Consider the following 26,674-nt stretch of genomic DNA (forward strand, 5'->3'; position numbering starts at 1 on the left):
AATTTATTTGCAAATAATCCAAAAAAAACTAAAAAGGTAAAAAGAAGTAGGGGTTCCACGATAAAAGTGGACATCAAAAAGGATTCAAAAAAGTTTAAGAAACGCTGCTTTAAATTATCACCAAATGTTTATTAATTTAATTTTATATACATTATAAAAATTTCAAAATATTTTGATATTTTTTGTGTTGTTTGTAGAAATTTTAAATTTTTTAAATTTTTTTTTGTTTATAGAAATTATAAATTTATAATTTATAATGTCAATAAAAAATGTTTTTTGAGATAAAAAACACGATAATGTATATTATATATAATCTTAAATATATGAATATTACATTTTCACATGCTAAAATTAATAATATAATCTAAAATTATATTTAAAACAAAATATATTTAGACATACATTGAATTAAATTTTTTATGTTTGACAATGTTTAAAGTTGATTAATATATTTGGTATAAGGACCTTAATAGTTCTTCTTGATATCTGAAACTTTCTCTCCAATTCATGTTTATTTAGTTCTTTCTTGGTTTAGCTATTTTGGCAAGAACATCATTTCCTTCTGCTGTAGGTAGTTATATTGTACAACAAATTTTACTCGTGAATGTGAAAATAATCTTGATACATATCCAGCGTGAGCTTTCATGACAAGTCGACGGATACTTTAGATTTAAACAGTTAGCGAGTACACGATACTGATCCTTCTCAGTCCCAACAGAATATTTTAGGTATTACGAATAATAATAATAATATGTTAAAATTTCATGGTTTTATTTTGATAGATGAATAAAAATTAATAATTATATTTTATTTTAGTTGTAGTTATATTTAGAACGTATGAAACTGATTTATTTATCAGAATTTACTGTTTTAATGAATTATAGCAGTATGAAAAATTCCATAAAGACTTTGGGCAAATATAAATGAGTGTTAAAAAAAATCTAGTTATTTGCGGCAATAAATAAAACACTAGTTCAAATAGTTTATGTCTCAGTGTCTCACCTTGTAATTTGTATATTTATATTACGAACGTGCTGTTACGGAGTATTTCTACTTCCCCATTTCCCTAAAAGTGATACCTACGGTTAAAAAAAAAAAAAAATAATACAATTACTGAGATAAAATATTCAAATAATCTGATACAAAACTCATTAGTAGGTATTGAGACTGTTTTGTTGTAAAATGTAAATTGTAATATTTTTCATATAATTCAATACTTAACTGCAATAATTTATTTATATTTATCTAGTATAATAATATATAGTATATTAGTATACGATATACCTTGTACAATTATTCATTAATAATATAATAAATCATAAATTGTGTCAAAACAATTTTTTTAATGATAGAATGTATAAAACAATAAATAACAATAATTAATATAAGCGTGTAATATTATTCGTTTTTAAATATAGGTATTTAACTGTACTAATAATATCTACAATGAATATAAATATTTCTTTATTTTAAAACTATAATTTATTGTGAGGTTTTTATTTCATTCACCTTTGCAAGTGTACAAATGAGAAACGTTTAGAAACTTATAGAAACTTAACACGAAAAAAAATAAATAAAATTTTTAGAATTTGCAAGTGGTTGTAGTTTAAAATTTGTTGAGTAAATTATAATCATAGAAATATAAGCAATAATTTTGGTAGCTGATTTCTGCTGAGTACCTACTTCTCACATACTACGATTGAGCGTTTTGTTAATACCTATAAATGTTTGTAATTTTGTATTTACATTTAACATAAAAATTACTATCTGGTGATGAATTTGTACTGTGTACCTAGTAGGAACGTAAACGTACAGACTGTATAACGTATGTATAATATAGTATATTCTCACCACACATTTTTGAACAAATGACAACTATCTTATATTATTATTAGTGTGTCTACTATCTACATCAACGAAGGAGAAACATACATGTATGGCTATATGAGGGCAGTAACCAGTATTTAAATTCCTAAAGTAGTTACGTTGTGATAATGTATTGTATGCTTAATTCATTCACATTCTTAGTGTTGTGAAGAAGGTAAGTACATTGTGCAAGCCGTTCACGTTGTTAAGAGAAATTCTGCACGAGCTTCAAGTAAGAGAGAAAGACAACTAAACACACTATAGGTAACGTAGTATTATATAGAAATTTTATAATAATGACATATTATCTAGTTAATATCAAACTATCATAACTAAGGTTCGGGACTTATATTATAATACACTTAAAATCATCGAAATAGGCGATGAAAAAATCGCTTAAATATATCATTATAAGCGCTCAAATAGTTAAATAAGCACTTAAAAATATTAAATTACGTAAAATACAAGTAAAATTCCTAATTTTGCTTCATTAATTCTGATAATTTTGATAAGTAGGTACTAGGGATTTTTAGTACCAACTTAAATTAATTCACGAACAAATTACAATGTTATGAACAGAGCTCGGGACTTAAAGAATTTGCTTATTTTTATGGTTTGGCACAAAATCTAGCAGAGTACTATGAAAGTGTATGTCCTACACTGTCTTTACTGCACGGTAAAATGAAAGTTTTTTTTATTTTTTTAAGAAATGTTTTTTTCCAGATTTTTTGATTATTTTTTCTCTATGAATAACTTTGCCTAAATTATGATTCGTGATGACATGTCACAAGGTGTCATTTTAGTTAATTTCTATTTTATTTTTTACGTTAAAGCTTCCGTCAAAAATAATTTGTTCCTTATTTATTATTTCTTAGTGATGAACACCAGAACTCGTATTTGTTCACTAATCTACCAATCGATCAAATCATAATTTTTTTTCGGTTACCTATAAAGAATTTTTCTAAACTATAAAAAGTATACTAAAGAAGTTAAAATGTGTTCAAAAAGGATAAAAGTTGATCTTTTTATGTTTCTTAGTTTACCATTTAAACGATAACATAGAAAAAATTGTGTTGATAGTTTTTTTCAATCCGTTTTTTGCTTAAGAGTACGTAACAGAGGTATTTATTGTCTCCGTCTTACCAGTGCGTAATATAGCAAATTTACGATCAGCCGAACACTTGTAGCTCCTTTAGTTTAAAAATAACAGTGAATCGACCTATTATGAAACTTGTTGGTAAGAACATTATCTGTGTTTGTACGTTGGTTTTTTACGATAATTCAATTTTTAAGTGAGTTTTGAGTATATAATATACTGTAAATTAAAAATGTTCAAAATAGGTTGTACCTATTAAAAAAAAAAAAAAAGGTGAGGAAGTGAATATTTGGATCACTCTGCTGCAATACAGTAGATGCAGAGTAGGCCTCAGAATTAAATTTGAATTGGATGACATAATATCATTTTTATTCATTATGTTAAAATATATAATATAGTATATACCAACGTTTTAAGTCTCCGCGAATGTTTACGAATCAAAACAAAATAAGTGACATCATTATTCACATTTTTACTTAAAAAAAAATAATGTTAATTTATTTTTTAGATTTTTAGGTCCTAGTATGGATTAATACAATATGAAGAACCTTTTTTTAAATTTTAACCTTAGCTATGAAAATTTAAAATTGAATATATTTTTCACTACAAAATAATTTGCAATTTTTCGTTATTTGAATTTGAATTTCAAATGCCAACAAAAAAAAGGTGGAAAGGGTACCACTATGTTGTTCAATAATTATCAAGCATGTCATTGAAATGATGTGTTATATTTGAATTCGATGATAAGTCACTGTATTCGAAAAACGATTATGAGTTTAGACGTTGTGTCATCCAAGCATAGTTGAAAAACCGAAAATATCTCACAGCTATAATAATATAATAACATAATTTATAGTACATTTTTTTTTTTGTTAGAAGTAGACAAACTTGTAGGGAATCTTCTATTACAATTTTTAATTTAAAGTATGAAAAGAAAATTTTTTATGAATTTTTATCTAAAAAAAATGCATATCATTAAAACAAAAATTTAAATAATCTCGGACATTCACCTAGTGCGAATAGACCAGATAAAAACGACGTGTTTAATTTTGGCGATCTTGGGGGGAAAGTCTTAAGTGAACGTTAGTGCGTTGGCATAAAATGGAACATACGCGATCGATCGCATACGCTGATGGATTTTATCCACTCAGTCTACGGGAATACAAAATCTAAAATAGACTGTTTAATTTTAAGCTTATCTTCATGGTGATTTAAAACCACGTTCGTGTGCCTAACAATTCGCCAAGAATGTAGGTAATATGCATATTCGCGAGGGCTTATACTCTACTCTGTAGGCATATGAAAACATTTTATACTTCCTAGTATAATGCGTGATATTTACAACATTTATGATAATCATTTGATTAGTCATTAATGTTATACTAAGCGTCATCGTTCAAATTATATAGAAATAATCATGACGATTGTTCAATGGTCAATAATTACTAATTGATCAGTGGTTATCAATTTAGATATTCAAATTATGGTAACTAATCATATTATGTTATCGATTTCTGGAACTTTTTAGACTATAGAAATAGAAGAACGAACACAATCATGATTCTATGGTCATATCGGAGTTAACTAATTTATTTATTTTTTAAACTTATCAAAATATTTTACATTATATCAACGTAGGTATGTTAATATTTTGTATTAAGTTCATATGATTCTATGCATAAAGTATATATAGGCGTCTCTAGAATTTTTTTGGGGGAGTATAGGACAAAATTAATTTGAAATATAAATGAAGATTTTTTTATATATTTAATGCTTACATTATAAATGTAATCTATGCTTACTAAATAATTGATGCGTTAAAGATAATGCTTTGGAAAACAAATTAAAAATTTTAGAGGGGGAAAGTGCCTGGCTCTCCCTGGGGACGCCCATGTCCCAAAGTTACCATAGATTTGATAAATTAAGTATTAAATTTCGTCCCGATAAAAACACAGGTACGTAAGTTGCGGTTCGTGTTTCTACCATGTATATACTTAATACGTTAATCGCATCCGACGGAAAATCCATAAATATAACACATAATAATGTGTAATGTTTTTATTGATAAAACAATACTAACAAGTCATAATAACGAATAACGATTCATTTCAAAAGATTTTATTTATAAGCTAAATTTACCGTAGTAATACGTATACAACGAACTGGTAAAGCACGATTCCGTACGTTTTACTTTTTTGGGAACAGAATTCCGTACGATTTTGAACAAACAATAAATTGACAATAAGACCTCAAAAACAACACGATTACATACGATTGTCTATGCAATTTTATCATTTAATATTTATTGTCAATTTTTTTTAAATATAAAAAAAAATTGTAAAATTGTAAAAATATAAAAAAATAACTAAAATTTAATACCTTGGTATTATAGTATTATCGTCTTACTGAGATTTTTCTTATGGCTCTTGAGCCCAAATTTTTGGTGAAAAAAAAGGGTAAAACACTATTGCGTACGTCCGTTATCGGCGATACCTTTTTATGCGAAATAAATAATCATCTTCTACGTACGTATGTAATATTTATTCAGAAAATAAGCATTCTATATCTATATTTGGACATATGTATAAATGGATACAAGTTCAAAGAATGCATTTTCGATCTTATGTGGTGGTAGGAATAGCAACCCCAAAAATAGTTTTAACCATTTTCCTAACTCGTCGTCGTTTGTATACCTACTGTTCGGAGTTTACAGTTTTCTCTCAAAACTTGTCTTTCGATACTGTGAATTGATTTTCACTGTGATCATGTTCATTTGTTGTTTGGTGGAGTAAATTTCTATCTATCACAATGCTGCAGTAGCACAATTTTTGTATGCAAAACCATTTTTTAAAACCATTTTTTTCGCGTTTGAATAAGCCGATATTTATGAAAATTAAATAGCGCAAGTGGTTTTGCTTTTTCATAAATAATAAACTTCACTTCGTTTTTGACTTCCATATTATTGACTAAATCAAAATTGTATTTGTATAACGCACCGTACAATAAAACTTTACACAAAGTGACAAAGTTATCGATTGGCGACTTAGTAAAATGTCGTTATAACGGTCAACGGGGATAATTAAGATAATTAAGATAATATATAATATCTTATGATACAACTTATCAGATGGGTATACCCGTGCAAATAACATAAAATCAAATTGCTATAACTCGGTAATTTTTTGTCATATAAAAGAAATTCAACCACTGAAATTCATTATGGATCATGCTATTTAAAAAAAAAATTTGTTGTGCGCATGCGAAAAATTAACTGTCAAAAAAATAGTCTAATTATTTGAAAATGTGTATAATAATATTTATTAGTTAGCCAAAAAAGCAGAATTGAAATATATTAAGCCTACACATAGTTATTGAGTGTTTCCACTTATCGTGATCACACTGTATATCACTGTTGTACATTAAGTATATAAATGTCATTAAGCAGACGACCGGATTTACAGTCTGAATTTTTATATACAGAGTTGGATCACAGTAAATTGACAGTGCCGCTTTTCTTCGGAATCGGTAAGTTCATCCAGTACGCCGGGCGCCGTTGTCGCAGGATTCTAATACCCCCAAATGTTTTTACCCTCGGGGGTAAAATTATCCTAGGATAACTTTACCGGGGGTAAAATTATCCTAGGATAACTTTACCGGGGGTAAAATTAATCTAGTATATTTTTACCGTGGGGGGGTAAAAATCGTCTGTTACACCGGCTCTGGCAAACTGTACTTGGGGGAACACGGCGACCAGCCGGCAAAATATAATCTTCTGTTTGGACCCTTACTTACGCGAAACGTACGTAAAACGCTATCACTAAATCAAATAGTCAAATACCTACGTGACCTTATGGAAATCTGGCAACATTCCACTAAACTCTTGGGTACAAAACGTATGGAATCGTGTATCATAAAATGTGATAAGGACCGTACGGAATTGTGTTCTACCTATAACGAACACGTCATGTTAATACACCGATAATCGTTCTATACGATTACACGAATAAGTTGGTGATTTTTTCATTTGGTATTAACGAGATGAATTTTTGAATTAAACAATGCTGAATGTAATGAAAAGATATGGCATTTCATAGCGTTAGAAAAGTATAAATACCTATGTATAAAAATGTGACAAAATTTAAACTATTCAAAAAAAATACATTCATCGCTCCGCTCAGAATCTAAAATAAGCCTTTCTGTTATCAAATTAATCATAAGATGTGGATAGTATCATTGATTTTAAACCAAAATTGTTAACTATCATCGGTGAATTATCTTCATAATGAAATAATGACCAATAATAAATATACATATACGTATTTAATTGAAGCACAAAAGCAGTTTAGATAGCGGATTATCAATACCCAGCTTAATCTTTGTCCAACTAATTATAATTTACAATTGTTTAAGTTGTATTATTAACTATAATAGAGATCAAAGACCATAACATAGTAGTTTATTAATTTATAAGATACACGGACAATTATAAAATCATATTGACTCATTGACATAATTCAATTCAATGTGTTCAGTTTATGGAAAACATTTTTTTTAATATTATATTAGTTGATTCATGATATTTTATAATTTTTAAACCTGAAGGTAGGTATGTTTATTAAAATTGAAATATAATATTGTGTTGATTACAATCATAACGTCTCTATTTGTGAATGGTACAGTTTGATAAGTCGTGATTCGTGAGTGATGATGAAATTAATTTAAAAAGTTACCAGTTGTAGGCTTGTAGCAATGTACGTATAGTGCATTCTATTAATCACAAAACATGATGGAAAATATACACAAGATGATATTATTACGGTGAAAAATCAAGGTACCTATACATTAAGCTTAATTATTGAAGTTAATACTTGTATTGATTTATAATTATATATACTCAATTTAAATACTCATATATAAAATTTAGTTGTTAAAAAGTAGTGTTATGTACCTATAGGTTAGATTTAAAAATATCAATCAGATGTCTTTCAATTTCGAATACAGTAAATGTACACAAGTTGATCGTGTTTTAAGCCTTAACTCCTTAAACTTCTTAAATTGTACAGCAGTCGTCTATCTATGGTGTAGTATCAGTGGCACCATTTCAATTTTTTAAAAGGGGTGCTAAGATTTAAGCAACCCAATTTTTTTTTTTATCAGGCCACTTTTTCTTCAAAATTGTAAATATAGACATTGTTTGTGTGTAAGTCACTTGTATGGAGTTTAACTCTTGAAGGATAAAATTAAATGAATTAAAATTATTCATTATTAAATTTATTTGCCTTTTGCTATAGTAACCTATACTACTGTAATTTTACTAATACAACCAATGCAAATTATTCCAAACAAAATTAATATATACTATTTTTATTTATTAACATATTATAATAAATAATAACACAATATTCTATACGGTGTGAATTATTGTTTATTTTATATTAATTATGCTATTCTATCTTTAAATTCTACTTTTTAGTTTATAAAATCTATCAAATGCTTCATCTAAATTAATTTTGTTAGAATTTTCTTTTTTTCAGCTATGAGCATTTAAATCGATTAATCGTTCGTCACCCATTGAAGATAAGATTTTACTCATTTGAGTGAAGAAAAAAACCTCTTATTTGATACAGTACTCAGTGGACAGTGTTCATAAAAAAACGATTGAACCCCATCGGGGCATTTTAAATTGTTATACAGGCCAATAAGATAAAGAAAAAATAGGAGAACCAAAGTATACCCTGCGCTCCCCCCAAATGGCACTGCTGTGTTGTATTTCAATTTTTTTTCGCATTCCATTTTCTATGTATTTAGCTATAATGACCTAAATTTATTGTTTTACTAAATCATCCTCGAAGTAATATAGATAGTAATGTTAATGTTTAAGTATTAAATTATTTTATTTTAATGTAGTATTAAATCTATATATTCATACTTTTTATTTGGTTACCTATTGATAATAATTAGTATATGATAGTTAATATAAAAGTATATCTTATTTAAATATTCTAGGAGTGTCAAGTAAAGAAGATTGCAACTTAATCTGTAAGGGTCATAATTATTCTATTTATATAGAAAAAAATAATTACCAAAAACTTCGGCATGTCAAGTCAATCAAAAACTTATGAAAAGGTTAGTAAAAATATTATTATTTAGTAATATTGTTATTTCAATAGTTAAATTAACCAAATTATTTATTCTATAGAATAAAATATGAAATAGCTAATCTATCTAATGGGAGGATTCTTCATTCTGCGAATCCTATATTTTTGATGAGTAGACATCTAGGTTCTCGGTAAACGAATCTTTTCACTCCCAATAGACTTAATCGTCGTAACCTGCAGTGTAATTGACAACTGTTACTTGTTAAACATCGAAACTTTCCGTTAAACCTTGCCCTATTAATTATTATGTTCGTATGTAAAATTATGAAACACATGCATGAATAAGTGTAATTTTATACTTAAGCTACCATAAACCAATAATTGCATATATTTAATTAAAATAATATTTGAAAAAAATAAATAGGAATTTGTGATCCAATCATATAAAGAAGCAAATACGTGGTGCGAAAAAATAAGTCAAAATATTTTGTAAATTTCAAGTACCTACAGTTTCGTTTTTAAATACTTAATGTCGTAAAAAATTGAACTTCAAACGCTCATACAAATTTAATTTTACCATTCAGTAGACATTTTTTTTTTTTTTTTTGATAACTATATAGACTAACTTATGAGGAATCTTGTATTTAATTTTCAAATCTTATATTTATATTTAATTATTAATTTTAACTCAAAATAATTTACAAATTTTCAGGATTTTAAAATTTAAATCTTTAATCAAAATTCGAAAATCAGATGCTCGTAAAAAATATTATGGATTTACAGCTAGAGTTACTTACCCACCGTAAAAGATACTTTTAAATAAAAATTAAGTCAAAAATTGTAGCATTATTAAAAAAAAAACATCATTGTAAAACAATACATTCAGCGCTGTAGCACTTCTCTCAGAATTTAAATCTTGCCTGGTTGGTCATATTAATCCAGGTCTATTGTAAATAACATAATATGAAAAAATTGTTATAAGTTTAGAAAAAGTATAGGTCACATACTATAATACTGATATTAGTATAAACTATAAAGATATTCTGATATTAGGTAGGTACTATTGATATTGTCAATAATATATAGTTTAAAATATAGAAACTAATTGTAATTATATGTGTATTAAGATTATAAAAAATTATTAGCCTCCTCATAAATCATAATATAACAATTGCATCATCTTTTAATCACGATTAAGATAAAAATAATACTAAAAACATTATAATTAATTTGTTTAATATAAATGTACCTGGGTCGTTGTTATAGCTATATGTATGGCTAAATTATGCACAACAATGAAACGTACACGTGAATCCGTAAATGAAAGTGTTTTCAGTATTATGTTAGTATATATATATATATATATATTATATAGGTGTGTCTACAGTTCATGACTATCATGCTTGCATGACCTGAGAAATTTTACGAAACATGTGTAAATGTGATACCAATACTATTGCGGTTACTTTTAAGTACTTAAAAGGTTTTTTTCATTTTATCACTTTTATTATTAATTATACTCAGTACTCACAATAATGTTCCTAATCATAATTTTTTCTCAACATTTTGGGATCAAACTCCTTATCCCCACCTGGTTTTACATTCATATATTAAACATATATACGATCTGCGAAAAAGGTCTAGAACTCTAGACACGCTTATTTATAAATGCTTTGGAACGATAACGAACACTTTTTCGTTGTATTTTTTTTATAAATATCTCAGTTAACACAATAACTGGCACACAGTTCGTGTTTTTTACTGAAAATAGAACATTCTGTACCACGAGATTAAAACAGTTGTAATAATAAAAATAATAATGTATACGTTCAAAACTTTAAAGTTGGTGCCATCTGACAATGATTTGCAACAGAGTGAAGTGATCGACTTGAGAAGCGATACAGTAACGAAACCGGATGTTCGTATGCGCCAAGCAATGTTCGATGCCGAAGTCGGTGACGATGGTTACGGCGAGGATCCCACCATAAATCGTAAGTTTGAATATCCATTTTTAAGCTTAACAACAATAATTTAAAAAAAAATTTAAAATGTTACCATACCTATATCGATATTCATGTTGTATCCTATTATATATGTATCATTTACTATATATAAATTTTCATAAAATATATTTTAAAAAAAATATTAACTTTAAATGAATCATTTCTATTCTATATCGTCTAATATAGCAGTCAGAGTTAAGTCTTAAGAGAGAATATCATGGAGAAATCCATGTTTTTTATTTAATTTGTCAAAAAAAGTTGATCAAGAGATTATTCTGTAAGTTTTAACTTTGGGATATTCGAAGTCTGTGTGAAGGACTTAATTTCTGACAAACAAAGACGAATTCGATATTGCTCGTAATATTTTGGACTGGAAAACTAGAATTTTATTTATGTGGGTTTTGATACAGTTGACCCAGATGGGTGCAGCATCGAGTTCCAAGATTAGATACTAAGGAATAGTAAGTAAAAGTACTATGGGAAATTTTTAAATTTTTTTTATAAATTACGTAACTATTTAAAGGTTAAGTTTTAGTTGTAGAAATATATATAATCAACTATAGCCTATATCTATAGGTATATCAGTTTGAATTATATATCACAAACTATTAATTTTCAAAACTTCTTGATAAAATAACGTTTAAAATAATATTTTTATATTGATTAAATATAGAAACTCTTTAAACATTAAAAATATTTTCAAAATAAATAGCCTTAATTTCAAATATACACAAAACGTCTAAGGTTTGATTGTTATTATAAATATATACTATGTAATAAATATTAATAGAATCAGTTTAAGTAGATACTGTAATTTTATTGTGGCTCTCTGATGTTTGTGGTTTAGATCATTATCTAATACCTTTAGGCTGATATATTGACATAATTTAGGGTGAAGAATCATAAATCACGCGATATGCTTAATGAATAAGTTGATGGCTTTAACAAATTCCAAGTTAAAATACAAATATTGAAATATGTAAATTATTACAAAAAAATAGGGACCCTTATATCATAAATTTCAATTACTACACTACTGTTATGCTTTTTATTGTTTTAACTCTTTGTTTGTTTGATTTTTTGAAATTATTATAGTTTTGGAAGAAAAAACATCAAAACTATTTGAGAAGGAAGCGGCCATATTTTTACCAAGTGGACTCATGGGAAATTTGATTGCAAGTAATTAAAAAAAATGTGTAATACAATTTGTTTTTAAATTTTCTTGTAGGTATTCAGTAATTTGAATATCCTAATTGGATTATTTGCGAGTATTTATAGATTTATGGTTAATTCTATCAATATTGTGTTTTAATAAAAATATCTATAATATTTCAACTTAACCAATAAAATTTCCAGTTTTTAAAATAATTTAATGGTCATCAATGTATAAAATCTAATTAATTTAAAGTATAGATCATATCAATAGTCAATGAAATAGCAACTTGACACTACAAAAAATTCCACTTAAAACTCCATTCAAACCAAAACCAAAATATCTCGTATGTTCTCTTTAACCATTCCCAGCAACCTTCCAAGGAGATTAAAATGAAAATGGCCAAGAGACACAATTGCTTAATACAAAAAATAAAATAAATAAACGGTCTCTCCATATGAACCCACCAAATTAAATAGAGGTACCTACTGTTGACGGACGGTTTCCTCCCTTAAGCCAATCAATTCATCTTTTTATTATTATTATTATTATCCAATTTACTAATTTTGCTTTATGTAGAGACTGTAAATATAGCTTTTTAAAAAGAAAAAAAGAAAAAAAGTATAGATTACCTATACTTATTTATAAAGGGTTAACAAAGGTACTAACTTTGTATTTTTGTAGATATATACAGTAGTATATTATATACTGTTTTGGAAGCTTGGAGGGTGTACATTATAATACCAGAATCCTATTTTCAAGTTTATAAGTATTTTACTATTACATAATTTATACTGGTAACCAAAATGTATATATTATGATTTATGAGTATCCGCAAATAAAAAAAGCGGGTAAGTCGCGGATGTCGCTCTGCTGTACAGTAGGTTACTGTAATGGATGGGATTAAATTTAAATGCAATGATAAGTATCATTGTATACGAAAAACGATTCTAAACGAAGATGATTTGTCAGTCTAGGATATATTATATTTAAATATTGTCATATATTCTACTTTGAAACAAATATTTTATTTTTCAATTAAGACGCATTTTGCATAAGGTATGGTTAATCAATTAGAGTAGTTATCATGTAGTTATCATAATTCATAATACCTTATATTATCATAGATATACGAATACCTGGTTTGAGGATAAATCGTTATCATTACGCGATTTCATAAAAATTTAAAACTCAAACGCTCAAAACATTTTTCCTATAATGACACTTCAAATTTTCTCTATAGCTATTTGAAGCAAAACTTATGGAAAACTTGGTGTTAAATTGTATAACCTTAGATATAAATACAAACAAAGTTATGAATTTTGAACTACAAAATAATTTGCAAATATTCATGGTTTTGGAGAATTTTTGTCAATATTTGAAATTCAAATGCTAATAAAAATGTAATTTGAATTTCCGGTGGACATTTTTTTTGTGATAAAGATTGTCAAATTTGTAAGGAATCTTGTATTAAATTTTCAAATCTTAGATTTAAAAAGAAAATTTTTTATGAATTTCTAGCTTATAATAATTTGCGAATTTTCGTGATTTTTATGTATGTTGTCAAAATTAAAATTTGAATGCATGTAATAAAAAAATTTGGCAATATATTTCTTTTATTTTTCAACTGCTATTGCAAAACTATATTATGAGACTTGTATTAAATTCTCAAATCTTAGAATTAAAAAGAAAAACTTTTATGAATTTCGATCTAAGATAATTTGAAAATTGCCGTAATTTTTACGTATTAAGTCAATATTTGAACTTCAAATACTAATTAAAAAAAATTGTGCCTATGTATTCTTATAATTTTTTAATTAATATAAGAATAACTTATGAGGAACTTAGTATTAAATTTTCAAGTATTTTGATTGAGCCAAAAAATTTTTATCGACACTTCAAAAAATTTTTTCAGAAAAATTGAAAATTTCAGTTGTCCATAAATGTCTCAAAAAAAGTCAAAATATTTTGAAAATTAAATCATGCAAAGAAAATGCCAATCTAAATAACTGGTAAAATTTTCAAGTATCTACGACTTATACTTTTTGAATAATAACAAATATTTAAAATCGTTTGAGTATAAATCGTTTGAGTATAAATCGTTATCGTTACGCTATTTCGTAAAAAATTAAAATTCAAATGCACTTAAAATTTTTCCTATAATGATGCTTCGAGTTTTCTTTAAAGCTACTTGAAGGAAATCTTACGGAAAACATAGTGTTGTATTTTTAATCTTTAGTCATAAACACAAAAAATTTAATGATTTTTTCAACTTCAAGATTACTTGCAAATTTTCGCGTTTTCGACAGATTTCATAAAAATTACGAACTATAAACGCTTCTAAAAAAATTGTGAGTAACAATTTTTAATTTTTAACTACAATATGAACAATTCATAAGGAACCTTGTATTAAATTTTTAAGTTTTTTTGGTCATTCAACATATATATTTTTACCGACACTTCAAAAAAAAATTCTCATAATAATTGAAAATTTCAGTGGTCTATAAATAACTCAAAAAATTTTTTGAAAATAAAACTGTATATAGATAACACTAACATAAACATTTGGGGAAAATTTCAAGTATTTACAGTGATTAGTTATTGAACTACAACCATATAAAAAAATCGATTTGGTCGAGTACTGTTTTTGCGTAAAAATTCCCGTTTTTCTGCCCCTTTTTTTTTGTTTTTCTCGATTTTTTTGAAAACTGTTGGAAAATGTTTACTTTTGACCTGTATAATGTACCAAGGATATTCACTTTTACATCGGAAACCACTCCCAAAGTTTGAAATTGAAGTATTATTTCGACTAGTTATGCTGTACACAGACACAAAAACAAAACCACACATCATTGTAAAATCAATACATTCATCACTCCGTTCAAAATCTAAAATAATTCTAATGCCTACTTATCACAAAAATATAATTTACATAATTTTAATAACGTGTATTATTACTCAATTCAATTATTAAAGACTTGTTATTTTTTATCAAAATTGTACTAGATAATAGATATTAAAGACATAAACATTTAAATGCAAATTATATATATATATATATATATATACGTATAACCTACCTATATTATTTTATGATTAGTAAGTATTCTAATAAATAAATTGACCAATATTAAATGTAGTATATTGGTAATCGTAACATTTATACACATTATATCATTTGGAATCAATCAAATTTTAAAATACACAAACATATAAATAATTACAAAAAATAACAACTTATTTATGACCCTTTTCGCCACAACTTTTCGATTTTTATGTCTAATATTAAATATACCCACTACTTTTTAAATTTCTTAGTGCTTTAAATGATTTATGAAATTTAATATTTATATTTGGTTAAATGAATAATATAAAGTTTTTTACGATTTACGAAACAAATAGTTAAGTAAGTATTTATACTATAGTTTATAGCATAGGCGCGCGTGCGCAGGTTTCTATTTCAGGATATGCAGAAGGCTGACAATGGCGTACCCTGAAAGTTATTTTAAGATCGAAAAATTCTGATAGTATGTAGGTATATACAATATTCACAAATATTGAAATATTTTCTGTTTAATTGTTAAAATATTGTAATAAATACCATGACAAAATACAAAAAGTATGTATTTCGCAAATACTTGGTAGTTGATAACTGATAACTGGACGTTTCAATTTTCCAGAGTCAATGTTTGCCCCTCACAGAACCTTGCATACCCCTGAGCATGCCTATGAAAACTAGAACCATGATATTATAATTCAGTCGAGTCTCGATAACTCAAATCTCAAAGGGAATAAAAATAAATTCGGTTAATGTATTTTTCGAGTTACATTCCTCAAACAAAATTTAATAATACTTAAAAGGGTATTAAAAAAATTCGAAATATTGAGGTTTTTGAGTTGTCTAAATTCGAGTTACGAGACTTGACTGTGTTTTAGTTAATTGGTAATGAAATTTTTCAGTGATGGTTCATTCAAAACAACGCGGTGGTGAAGTAATAGTAGGCCATAAAAGTCATATTTTACTGTGGGAACAAGGTGGAGCTTCACAGGTATATATACAATTTTGCTCACTAACTATTAAAAATACCTATGTCGTCAAAACTATAATAAATAAATAATATTTTTTTTTTTTTAAGAAATTTGGTGTGAACCATTAGTTTCGACAGTTACAATAAACATATGAATATATAATATCTACTAAATTATAAAATCATTTTTTTTTTTTTTTATTATTTTAATAATTATGAAACCAACCTGGTTAAATAAATTAAGTGTGGATAAAATAACAGATTGAGAATAGCAGGAAAGAATAGATTGAGGATTGGCTGGAATATTATAAATAATATTTAATAATATTCTAAAAATATTGGAAAAATAAATGAACAGGTCTGGACATTTGATTAAAGAGATGATCCATTAGTGACACCTTAATTAAGGCGTTGAGTATTATCTGTATACCTGTATAATATGTAATAAAAAAACAAATACTACCTATATAACAATTGAACATTTCATACATTTTTAACAACAATACAATTAATAAATATTAGTGATTTTGTAAAATTTTGAACTAAAAATTAATATTAAAAAAACGTGTGATTATGTATTTTCGATATTTTTATACAGCTATAAAACTAAAAGAGTAACGTATATGAGATTTAGATTTAATTTTTTAATTTATTTGACTTTTTGAATTTATTATGCTCAATAACTGTAAAGAAACTGAAATTTCTCCTGCCTACAAATAGCTAAAAAAAATTTAAATATTTAAAAAATTTAATCATATTTTATTATATAGGAAATAATTATATCATTGTTTGGTGAAAATTTCAAAAAACTTCCGTTAATTTACTAATGAATCTAATGTTGTCAAAATTTGAACTTCAAATTCTCAAAAAAAGTAAAATTGGTTTTTTTCAAAAATTAGTTTTGTGTAAAAATTCCCGCTTTTCCTTAATGTATTGTTTGTTTTTTCTAATTCTTTTGAACAATACTAGGAATTTTCCAATTTAAAAAATTTAATCATATTTTATTATATAGGAAATAATTATATCATTGTTTGGTGAAAATTTCAAAAAACTTCCGTTAATTTACTAATGAATCTAATGTTGTCAAAATTTGAACTTCAAATTCTCAAAAAAAGTAAAATTGGTTTTTTTCAAAAATTAGTTTTGTGTAAAAATTCCCGCTTTTCCTTAATGTATTGTTTGTTTTTTCTAATTCTTTTGAACAATACTAGGAATTTTCCAATTTAACTTCCCAAAAATGACAACTAGATTCGATTTTCTAACAGAAACCACCCCCAGAGTTGAAAATCAATGTATCTTTTATAGCATTTTTAACGTACATATGAGGTATTGAGAATAGTTAAGAAAAAAATCATCGAAAATAGCATACGTCTATAAATAGTTCAAAAAGAGTCAACTTTTTTCAAAATTATACGATAGAAGTATAGAAAATGCTAATAAAATTATTGGTGAAAATTTTATATAACCTAGGCCCTAGATTCTAGGGTTATTAATTGTCAATAAGTTTCGAAAAATTAAGACAATTGAAAATTTCCATTTTCCTCTATTCTTTTTTTTTTAAATTTCTCAATTATTAAGAAAAATACTAAGAATTTTATATGTTAAATTTCAAATATAATAAACTTTCCTACCATAAAATATATTGAAGTTGAAAATTAATTTTTTTCCTATTAAAAATCGTGTACAAACACATAAAAAAATAAATAATAGTTAAATCATTGTAAAATCGGTATGTAAATTCATAGCTCCACTCAGAATCTAAAATATTGAAGTGGATAATTTTCACAGGTTGCAGGATTGCAAATGCGAGAAGTTAGGAACTTGGACGATGGCACGTTGGATATGACAGAGTTACTTGGAAAAATACGACCGGAGTTCCCAGATCCTCACGAACCATATACTACACTAGTGTGCATAGAAAACACTCACAATTATTGTGGTGGTACTATATTGCCTATTGAATGGATTGACCAGGTAACAAAAATAATGCGATTTCTATTAATGCCTAATACATACCTTGATATCTACTGCCTTATTAACTAGAAACTAAAACTATGATTTTCAAGTTGTTTGGGCCTTTACACAATAACCATTAGTATTAGTTTCCAGCATAGTTTAAGATTGAACTTGCTATTCGAACACATTTAAAAACTATATTTCTACACCTATGTTATAAATGATAAATTTACGAAAAACTAATTTTTTATAACTTTGTAGTGTACGGTTACTCAAATTACTACAACGTAGTTCTATATACTATTTGATAACATATTCAATTGTGACTTTAAATTTAAGGTTAATACGAGTCAATAATATTTATATAACATGTTTCAAAACCAGTAAAACCACTTAAAATTAAAATATATCAAAATAATTCATCATGTCATTACCTATTTATAACCAATATTTACTCGATTAATTAATTTTAATTTTTAAATTATTTAAATTACGTTTTAGTTGATTGTGACTTCTGCAACAACTATAATATATGAAATGTATATTGCATAAAATCGAAATGTATATTCAAATGTATGGTATAGATATTTTACCTAATACTTGCCAAGTTTTCATATTTTATTCTTTTTTTATTCTGAGTTTACTTTTTAGCTGATATTTTAATATAAAACACATACCTACTAAATACTAATACTCAGCCGTTTGGAGCAATAAATAATAAATATATACCTATCTATTTAAATACCTACTTAAAAGTGTTTAAACTGCTACCTTGCTCATTGATAAGTGATTTCGAAGGACAATTTTACCCAGATTGCTGACACTAATAACCCTGTAGCAATTACATCAATATAAGGATAGAAAATATTTTTGATTAAATCACAGAAGTTTTAATTACAATAATGCAAAATATAATATACGTGTGTATTAATGAACATTTTAGTTGGGAAAACTCACCAAAGAAAGAAATATTCCTTTGCATATGGACGGAGCTAGAGTGTTTAATGCAGCTGTGAGTCTCGGAGTTCCAGTCAGCCGTATAGTGAAGCACTGCGATTCCGTGACATTTTGTTTGAGTAAAGGCCTCGGAGCGCCAATCGGCTCTGTTTTAGTCGGCGAAAAATTGTTCATAGAAAAGTAATTGATAATTAATAATTATGTACAATACGTCTAGTAAATAAAGTATATAATATTGTATAAACACGAAGAAAAAATGAAAATAAGTTTTCCACCTTATTAAAAAAAAAAACATTTGAAGATTCACTACAGTTAAAAATTTAAATAAAATTTTTTTTTATTTAACAAATATGCCTCAACTACCGGGATTATTAGCGTTTTAAAATACATATTATAGTTTACTTAATTTTTACAAAATAATAAATTGTAAATAGGCGAAAAATTGATTATAAAAATTTAGATTTTTAAATAAGTTAAGTATTATTGTTACAATAGACATAAGTGCCTACATCAAAATGTAAGTATACAAAATACAAAAATAGAAACATGGGTGTCAGTGCGTTATACATATTATACAAAAAAAAAAACATATGCAGTCATACCATATATTTTTTTTATTATTTAATTTTTATTTCCACAATCTGTTACATAAATTTTGAATAATAAGTGAAATTGATGAATTTGATAATTATGGTGTGAAGGACGGATAGCTTCCAGTGAAGACACTTGTATAGTTAAAAAAAAAAGTTAAAAATGTTATTAAAGAAAAAAAAATGAGAAGGGAGGACAGTATATAGCTGCTATTGAGATAGGAATACTATTAATTACCGCCTATACCGGCGCAAGAGTGAATGTAGTCTGTTTGGAAATTAATGAGTTGGTGTGATGCGAGTAATGATCTAACATGTATAGCAGCACCTGCATGTGCAGTTTCATCTGGATGGTTAGTCTGATATGAGCGGAAACTTGTCAGGTAGAAGTGAGCAGTGGCGTAGCCAGGATTTTTACCAGTCGATAACGTACTTGTTGCTCAAGAGTACGGTTGCTCAAGCTGAACTGACACCATATATTAAAGGTGACATTTTAATAACAACAACTAATATTTTAATATTTCGATTCACAGGGCCAGGAGAATCAGAAAAGTTTTAGGTGGTGCCATGCGTCAAGCCGGGATCGTGGCTGCAGCTGGACTATACGCGTTGGACAATTGTGTGGAAAGGCTGGCCGACGATCACAAAAACGCAAAGAAAATAGCCTACGGTACAAAAGATGATAGCTTTGACTAAAATATAACATGCTATTACTTATTAATTAAATACTGATAATATGCTCATTAATGGATATCATGGAGATTGAGGGAGTTTAAAGCCGTTTAAAATATTCTTTCAGGCCAAATTAAAAAAAATAATAGCAATATTTTTAATTTGTTAGATTACAACTACTTTACTAATTTTCGTTTAATAAAAATTATTATTTTTCGTTTTAAAATCTAATTTTGTCTAAACTCAATTTTCAGACCTAATAAAAAACTTAAGTAGGTGCTTTGTAGCTACAGCTCGATACTTAATTTTTTTTTTTCAATAAAGACAACTTATGAGTAATTTTAAGGATCCTTATGTCACATTTTAAGCTTAAAGTCAGGTCCAGATCAAGGAACATAAGTTTCTGATATTGTCGTCGACAAATATTTATATTACTGCTTATAAATGACAAATCAGAAATGGTTGACGACAAATATTATTTTTGGTCTGGATGGGTCTGAAGATTTTCATTAGAAAATATTGGTATCGTATTTATTATGTATTTTAAATTGTTAAGAACTTCCTTTACCAACAATTTTACTAGATTCTACTTAAATATGTGTATACTAAATTCTGAATTTCACGAGTAATATCACCAGAGTTTGAGAAGGACGACGAAAATAATCTTATTGTTAGGGATTTCGAGTTGAAAAAATAAAAACATTTCTAAATCTATCGAGTTCTTTTCGTCGTTGCAACAAAATTTGAAAGAGATTTTGCTCTTCGTAATTTTCCCCATATATTGCTATATCATACCGCTAAAGTCTACTGAAATATTAATTACGCGTAATTGCGTAATGTGTAAATCGTTAAAATAACTAATAAGGATTCACCCCGGATCCTTAGATAATAGGTTCGGGATAAATAATCACAAATCACACAATAATTTTCTGCATGGAAATAGATAATTTAACTACATTTCATTAAAGTTAATTGATACCAAGCATGTATTTACGGCATTGTAAATTGTTTATGATTAATTATTGTTATTTAGTTAATATTTTTATTACATGTAGCTATTCAAAGGATAGCAAGTCCCAATGTGACCGTCAATCTAGACGCGCTCCAAACTAACATACTTTTGGTGAACATAAACTCATCTGGAGTCGACGCCAAATACTTCGTTTCCGAGCTTATAAAAGTAAGTAAAACCAGTTTGTTTTTAAAAGTGCTACTGCCTGTCTTTCACTGCATGCAAGTATGTATGTAGGTATAGGTACAGTGTCCCACGGAGATCTGACAAATGAAATAACTTTTGTTCTAATCAATATTTAAAAAAAAATTCTTTTAAATATAATTCATAGACACTTGGGCTACATTTTTAGAATACGTTTTTTATTTTTTAATACTAAAAATAAAAAACTTAAAAATTGATGAAAATTTTTTTGAAGTATTCAATATAGCCAATTTGTAAGACTGATTTTCAGAAAAATGTATATGGTAAAACACTTGTTTAAGTTAAATGGCTGATTTTTTACAATTTTTTTAAATATCAATATTCTCGTCAAATAAATTATGATCTAGTTTATGTTAGAAACATTATAATTTCAAAAAATATAAATTATTTTTAAATATTTTACATGAATATTTTTAAATATCATATGCACCTAGGTAAATTTATATTTTTTAAAATTATAATGATTCTAAGATTCTAACATAATAACTAGATCGTAATTTACTTAACAAGAATATTGATATTTAAAAAAATCGTCCATTTGATTTAAATAATTTTTTTTACCGTATAAATTTTTCTCAAAATAAAATTTAGAAATTGGCTATATTGAATGTTTTTGAATTTTTTTTATGAATTTTTAAGTTTTTTATTTTCAGTATTAAAAAATAAAAAATAAAAAATGTACACCAAAAATCTAACGCAAATGTCAAACATCTTTGACCGTTTGAAAATCGAACTTAAAAATAGCTGTTGAACTTAGACTTTCGACTTAATAGTTATGATAATTTTTTTTTTTGTTTTTACAATATTTTATTAAATCTGTTACAAAAAAGAACAATAAGTCCATGATAATTTAAAGACCAAATATTTGAACAATTCAAGAGTTATTAAAAAAAAAAAATTGATAGTGATTATGTATTTAGGCAAAAAGTAAGGTAATAAAATATTAAAATAAATAATTAAATTGATCAAAATGTAACCTCCTTTTTTTTTTATTCTGAATACAATATTATATCTATTTATTAATGTCTATTAATGCAATCAGAAACGTTCAGCTATAGAATAATTAACTATAACAATTAAAAACATTCTTACACATCGTTGTATTTTAAAATACGCCAAAAGCCAAATAGTGGATGAAACAGACCAATGAAAAGTCGATCTACCTTTGTTAGAATTTACTAATCAGTAATTAACATCACACAATTTAGTAGCTTCACCAGGCTCCCCTTAAGATTTGGATGAACACTGTTGATAATAGTTGTAATATTATATATGCTAATATGACACCTCAAATACAAAACAATAGGTAGTAGTGTAGAACTCATAGTAAATCTTTATCAAAAAAGTGTCGTCATCCCTAGAATATAACAATAACATACGTAGGTATTATATTACTACAATGTGTACCACATAAGATCATTGAACTATATATAGTTATGTAGTTCAATGTATACGATTAAGTCTTAATTAATGGCATCGGTACAGGCAACATGTTGATGTAATACCTATACTGGCTATACTACCTACTATAGTCAATTATAGTTTTAACTTACTACTTAGTTATAAAGACCTTGACAACTATATAGACAATACTGACGTAGTCAACCTATTACGTAGTCGATATAGTAGATTTGGCTATTTGGTATTGTTACATTGTATCATATCAGTGTAGACGTGTAGTTCATTAATTTATATTTTTCAACGTTTATACATTCTTGATAAGCGATAACAAATAACAATAGGCTTGCCAATAAAGATCGTATTCACTGAACAAAATATTTCTAAAACACTAATTAAAGATTGACAATTGATTTATTCATAATTACCTAACATCCCTTAAACAGGTGGACGCTGACGGATGTGACAGTATGTCGAATAATAAAATACGATCGACTGCTGTGAGGATAGCGCAGATAAACGATGCAAGAGTGAGGATTGTGACGCACAAGAACATCACTGACAAAGACGTGGATATGGCCATCGAAAAGATTAAATACGTCATTGGAAAAATTGACGCGTCCTGTAGTAGTCAATAAAAACTGGTCCGCTGTTACCAAAATTCACTGTACATATTATATACCTACCATATTTTATATGAATAATATAATATAATTTGTATTATAAAATGAAAAAAAAAGTAACCTTAATAATGATGTTGATGTCCTATGAACTTACTTTAACTCAAATAATTATGTAATATTACACGGGTATGGCACCATGAAAGCGAAGTCAGTATCGAAACGAACCCTAAAATTGGCACACCACCCGACCACCCACCCATCATCTATCAACAATTTATGTCAAACACAATATGTACTATAACAATTTAGTATTTAATATTATTATTTCATATTTAGTAATTGTTTTTCACTTTCATATAAAAGCAACCGCTTCTCAAATAGGTACCACTACCACATTAGTTTCGCACTGAATAGAATAGGTATTAAAATAATTATTGAGTATTTAGAACCATGGTCAGAAATAAAGAATACTGAAATAACTATTTTCAGTTACGACCCGTAAAAGTTTAAGCTTCACTGATTTGAAATAATTTATGAACCTGTTACATGTGACTTTTTAGTCGACTATGATCAATAATTCATTCTCCGAAATTAGTGTGTTTTATTTTCTATAGTCGAACGAGTGAATAATATCTATTCAATTATGTTAAAATTCGAAAAATTTCACTCAGTCATTTTTGGTACAGTTACAATGGTTTTATACAATTGAATATAAATTTAATATATCCATTTAATTGGATCACTCTACGCTGTAACTAATGTATAGTAAAGTGATACCAATCATTTTAAATATTGCTATAAAAAACTTATTTCAGGCACATACAGAGAATACAGTATCTTTGTTGCGGGGGGGAGGGTTACAAAATATAGTAATATAAATTGTACAGCTACAATAAAACAATTTCTTCTTCCTTACTCGTTATTTTTAATGTGACTATTATTATTATGCTTAACATCAAAATTGTATTTATGTCATTTGTTCAGAAGTATATAGAAATATTACAATCGTGGGATAATAATTTCAGTGGGGGGCCCCATTGACCCCCCCCCCTGTATACGCGCCTGATTTTTTTATGAAAGTTCTAATTTTTTTCAAAAACATTGCACATATTAGTAATCAAAGTAGTGTATATTTTTAGCATATAATTATATTGATGTTATTAACTCTTGAGATAATACTGTCCTACTCTAAAACAATATGAATAGTATAATGATAGAAATAGTTAATAGCTTAAAATTATACTAAATATTTTTTAAATTCCATAGTGTATAGTGAAATTTATAATATGTTTAAGTATTTAGTTTCCAGGAATAATGCTTTTGAATTATGTACAATAAAGTGACTAACATTGTTACTCTTCATTTAAAATGTAGATATCCAATTTTGAACTTACAATAGTCAAAAAAATTCATGGCCATATATCTTAAAATGTTGGACCTGCTATTATAATAATATATAAATAACCTTTCATTACATCTTAAAGCTTTTTTACTTTGAAAATAAATGGAAAAAAATTGAAAATGTTAAATAACATGTCTAATAACTTAATAAAAATATTTTGAAAATGGCTGTAGTTATTCGGTAAAAATTAAAAATATCTACAATAATTTGTTATTAGGTCAGAATTAATTTTGATAGAAATAGATTTTGTATAAAAATTCTTGATTTTTTTTTATTATTTTCTCCTAGATTTCCCTTGCTCAAAAGCTAAAAGATAATAGACGCACATTATGTTGTAAAATCAATATTATTAATTATTTTGCTCAGGATCTAAAAATATTATAGTACTCAAGTGCACACTGTCTTCCTAAGACACAAAACCATAATCCGTTATACAAAAGCAAGTTATGAATATCTAAAATATTACAATTTAATTAGCATAACTCACATTTTAAATATCATAAAAAACCAATGAGCAAAACATAAAGTTTGATAGTACGTCAATGCACTCATATAGTCTAATCTAAATACAATAGAGTCCTGCTAATCCGGACAATTTATGTTTCGTATTAGTACACATGTATAATATTATACAGTTAATATACAGAGTGATTCTTTTATCAAACATTCATTATTTAAAAAAGTATTGACTTTTTTTCAAAATATTTTTTTACATAGTTTCAAGTTGTTAATAAACCAACGCTTTTATTAAAAAATTATATTTTTAAATATTTGATACTTAAAAATCGAATTTAGGACGAGTAGTTTATGAGTTATAAGTATTTTAAGTTTAGATAAGCAGAGCAGTGGAAAAACATTTTGCGGGGTAACCCCGTACCACTCCACTCTGCCAATCTAAACTTTAAATACCTATATCTCATAAACTACTAGCACTAAATTCGAAATTTTAATGCAATAATTAATAAAAAAAATAGCTTTATTAATTTACAAAATTTTAAGTATAGGATACCATTTAAAAATCAAAAGTTGATAGTGGTTTATCTAAGAAATATAAGGTTGAAAAATATTAAAAAAATAAACAATTCAAGAAGTGTAAATCTACTATTTTGAAAAACAAAAAAAATTTGAAAAGTCAATACTTTTATAATGAGTGTTGTTTGATAAGAGAATCACCCTGTATATATTCAGGATATTATGGTATTAAAAATATTATCGTTTCGATTACATATTGTGATATTTTTTGCTAATATTCGGGAATATCCATAATTAAGACATTATCGTTTTGATTAGGTACATTTGTATGTATTGTGATATTATTTTGTTTAGTAGTGATTGTGTATAAGTCTTAATATGTAATAAAAATAATAATGTGTACCTAATGTAAAATTGTAAATCAATAAATTTTGAATTCGTATTAAATGTTAAATACATGAGATGTTTTTTGACAATATATTTATTGTTATTATTTAGTGTGTATTAATTAACAAGTTAAAAAAAAAAACGTCATTTCGTTTAATCCGGAGAGAGTCTGATCTCATCTAGTCCGGATTAGTGGGACTCTACTGTAATCTGATATAAGTTGTTTTACTGAACATACATTCCAGTGTGTTTTATGT

General features: G+C 26.5%; 1 protein-coding gene across 3 annotated transcripts; it reads left to right on the forward strand.

Moving 5' to 3' along the window:
- The first annotated feature begins 1,980 nt into the window (after positions 1-1,980).
- LOC107168323 (uncharacterized) lies at positions 1,981-26,523 on the forward strand. 3 transcript variants are annotated; one of them, XM_089225571.1, is made up of 10 exons: positions 1,981-2,130; positions 8,969-9,088; positions 10,904-11,051; positions 12,159-12,242; positions 16,177-16,265; positions 18,033-18,218; positions 19,144-19,337; positions 20,281-20,417; positions 21,475-21,599; positions 23,480-26,523. In XM_089225571.1, the coding sequence occupies exons 2-10, from the start codon at positions 9,059-9,061 to the stop codon at positions 23,669-23,671; spliced, it is 1,185 nt and encodes a 394-aa protein (XP_089081697.1). In that variant the 5' UTR covers positions 1,981-2,130; positions 8,969-9,058; the 3' UTR covers positions 23,672-26,523. The 3 variants fall into 3 exon arrangements, with proteins under 3 accessions (XP_089081697.1, XP_089081699.1, XP_089081700.1); XM_089225573.1 differs by lacking the exon at positions 1,981-2,130 and adding an exon at positions 7,533-7,793; XM_089225574.1 differs by lacking the exons at positions 1,981-2,130; positions 8,969-9,088 and having other exon boundaries at positions 10,711-11,051.
- The last annotated feature ends 151 nt before the right edge of the window (positions 26,524-26,674 follow it).

The sequence above is a fragment of the Diuraphis noxia genome, unplaced genomic scaffold, assembly GCF_037042655.1.
Source record: "Diuraphis noxia isolate RWA-SAM2 unplaced genomic scaffold, SU_Dnox_SAM2 contig0004, whole genome shotgun sequence".
Taxonomy (NCBI): Eukaryota; Metazoa; Arthropoda; class Insecta; order Hemiptera; family Aphididae; genus Diuraphis; species Diuraphis noxia.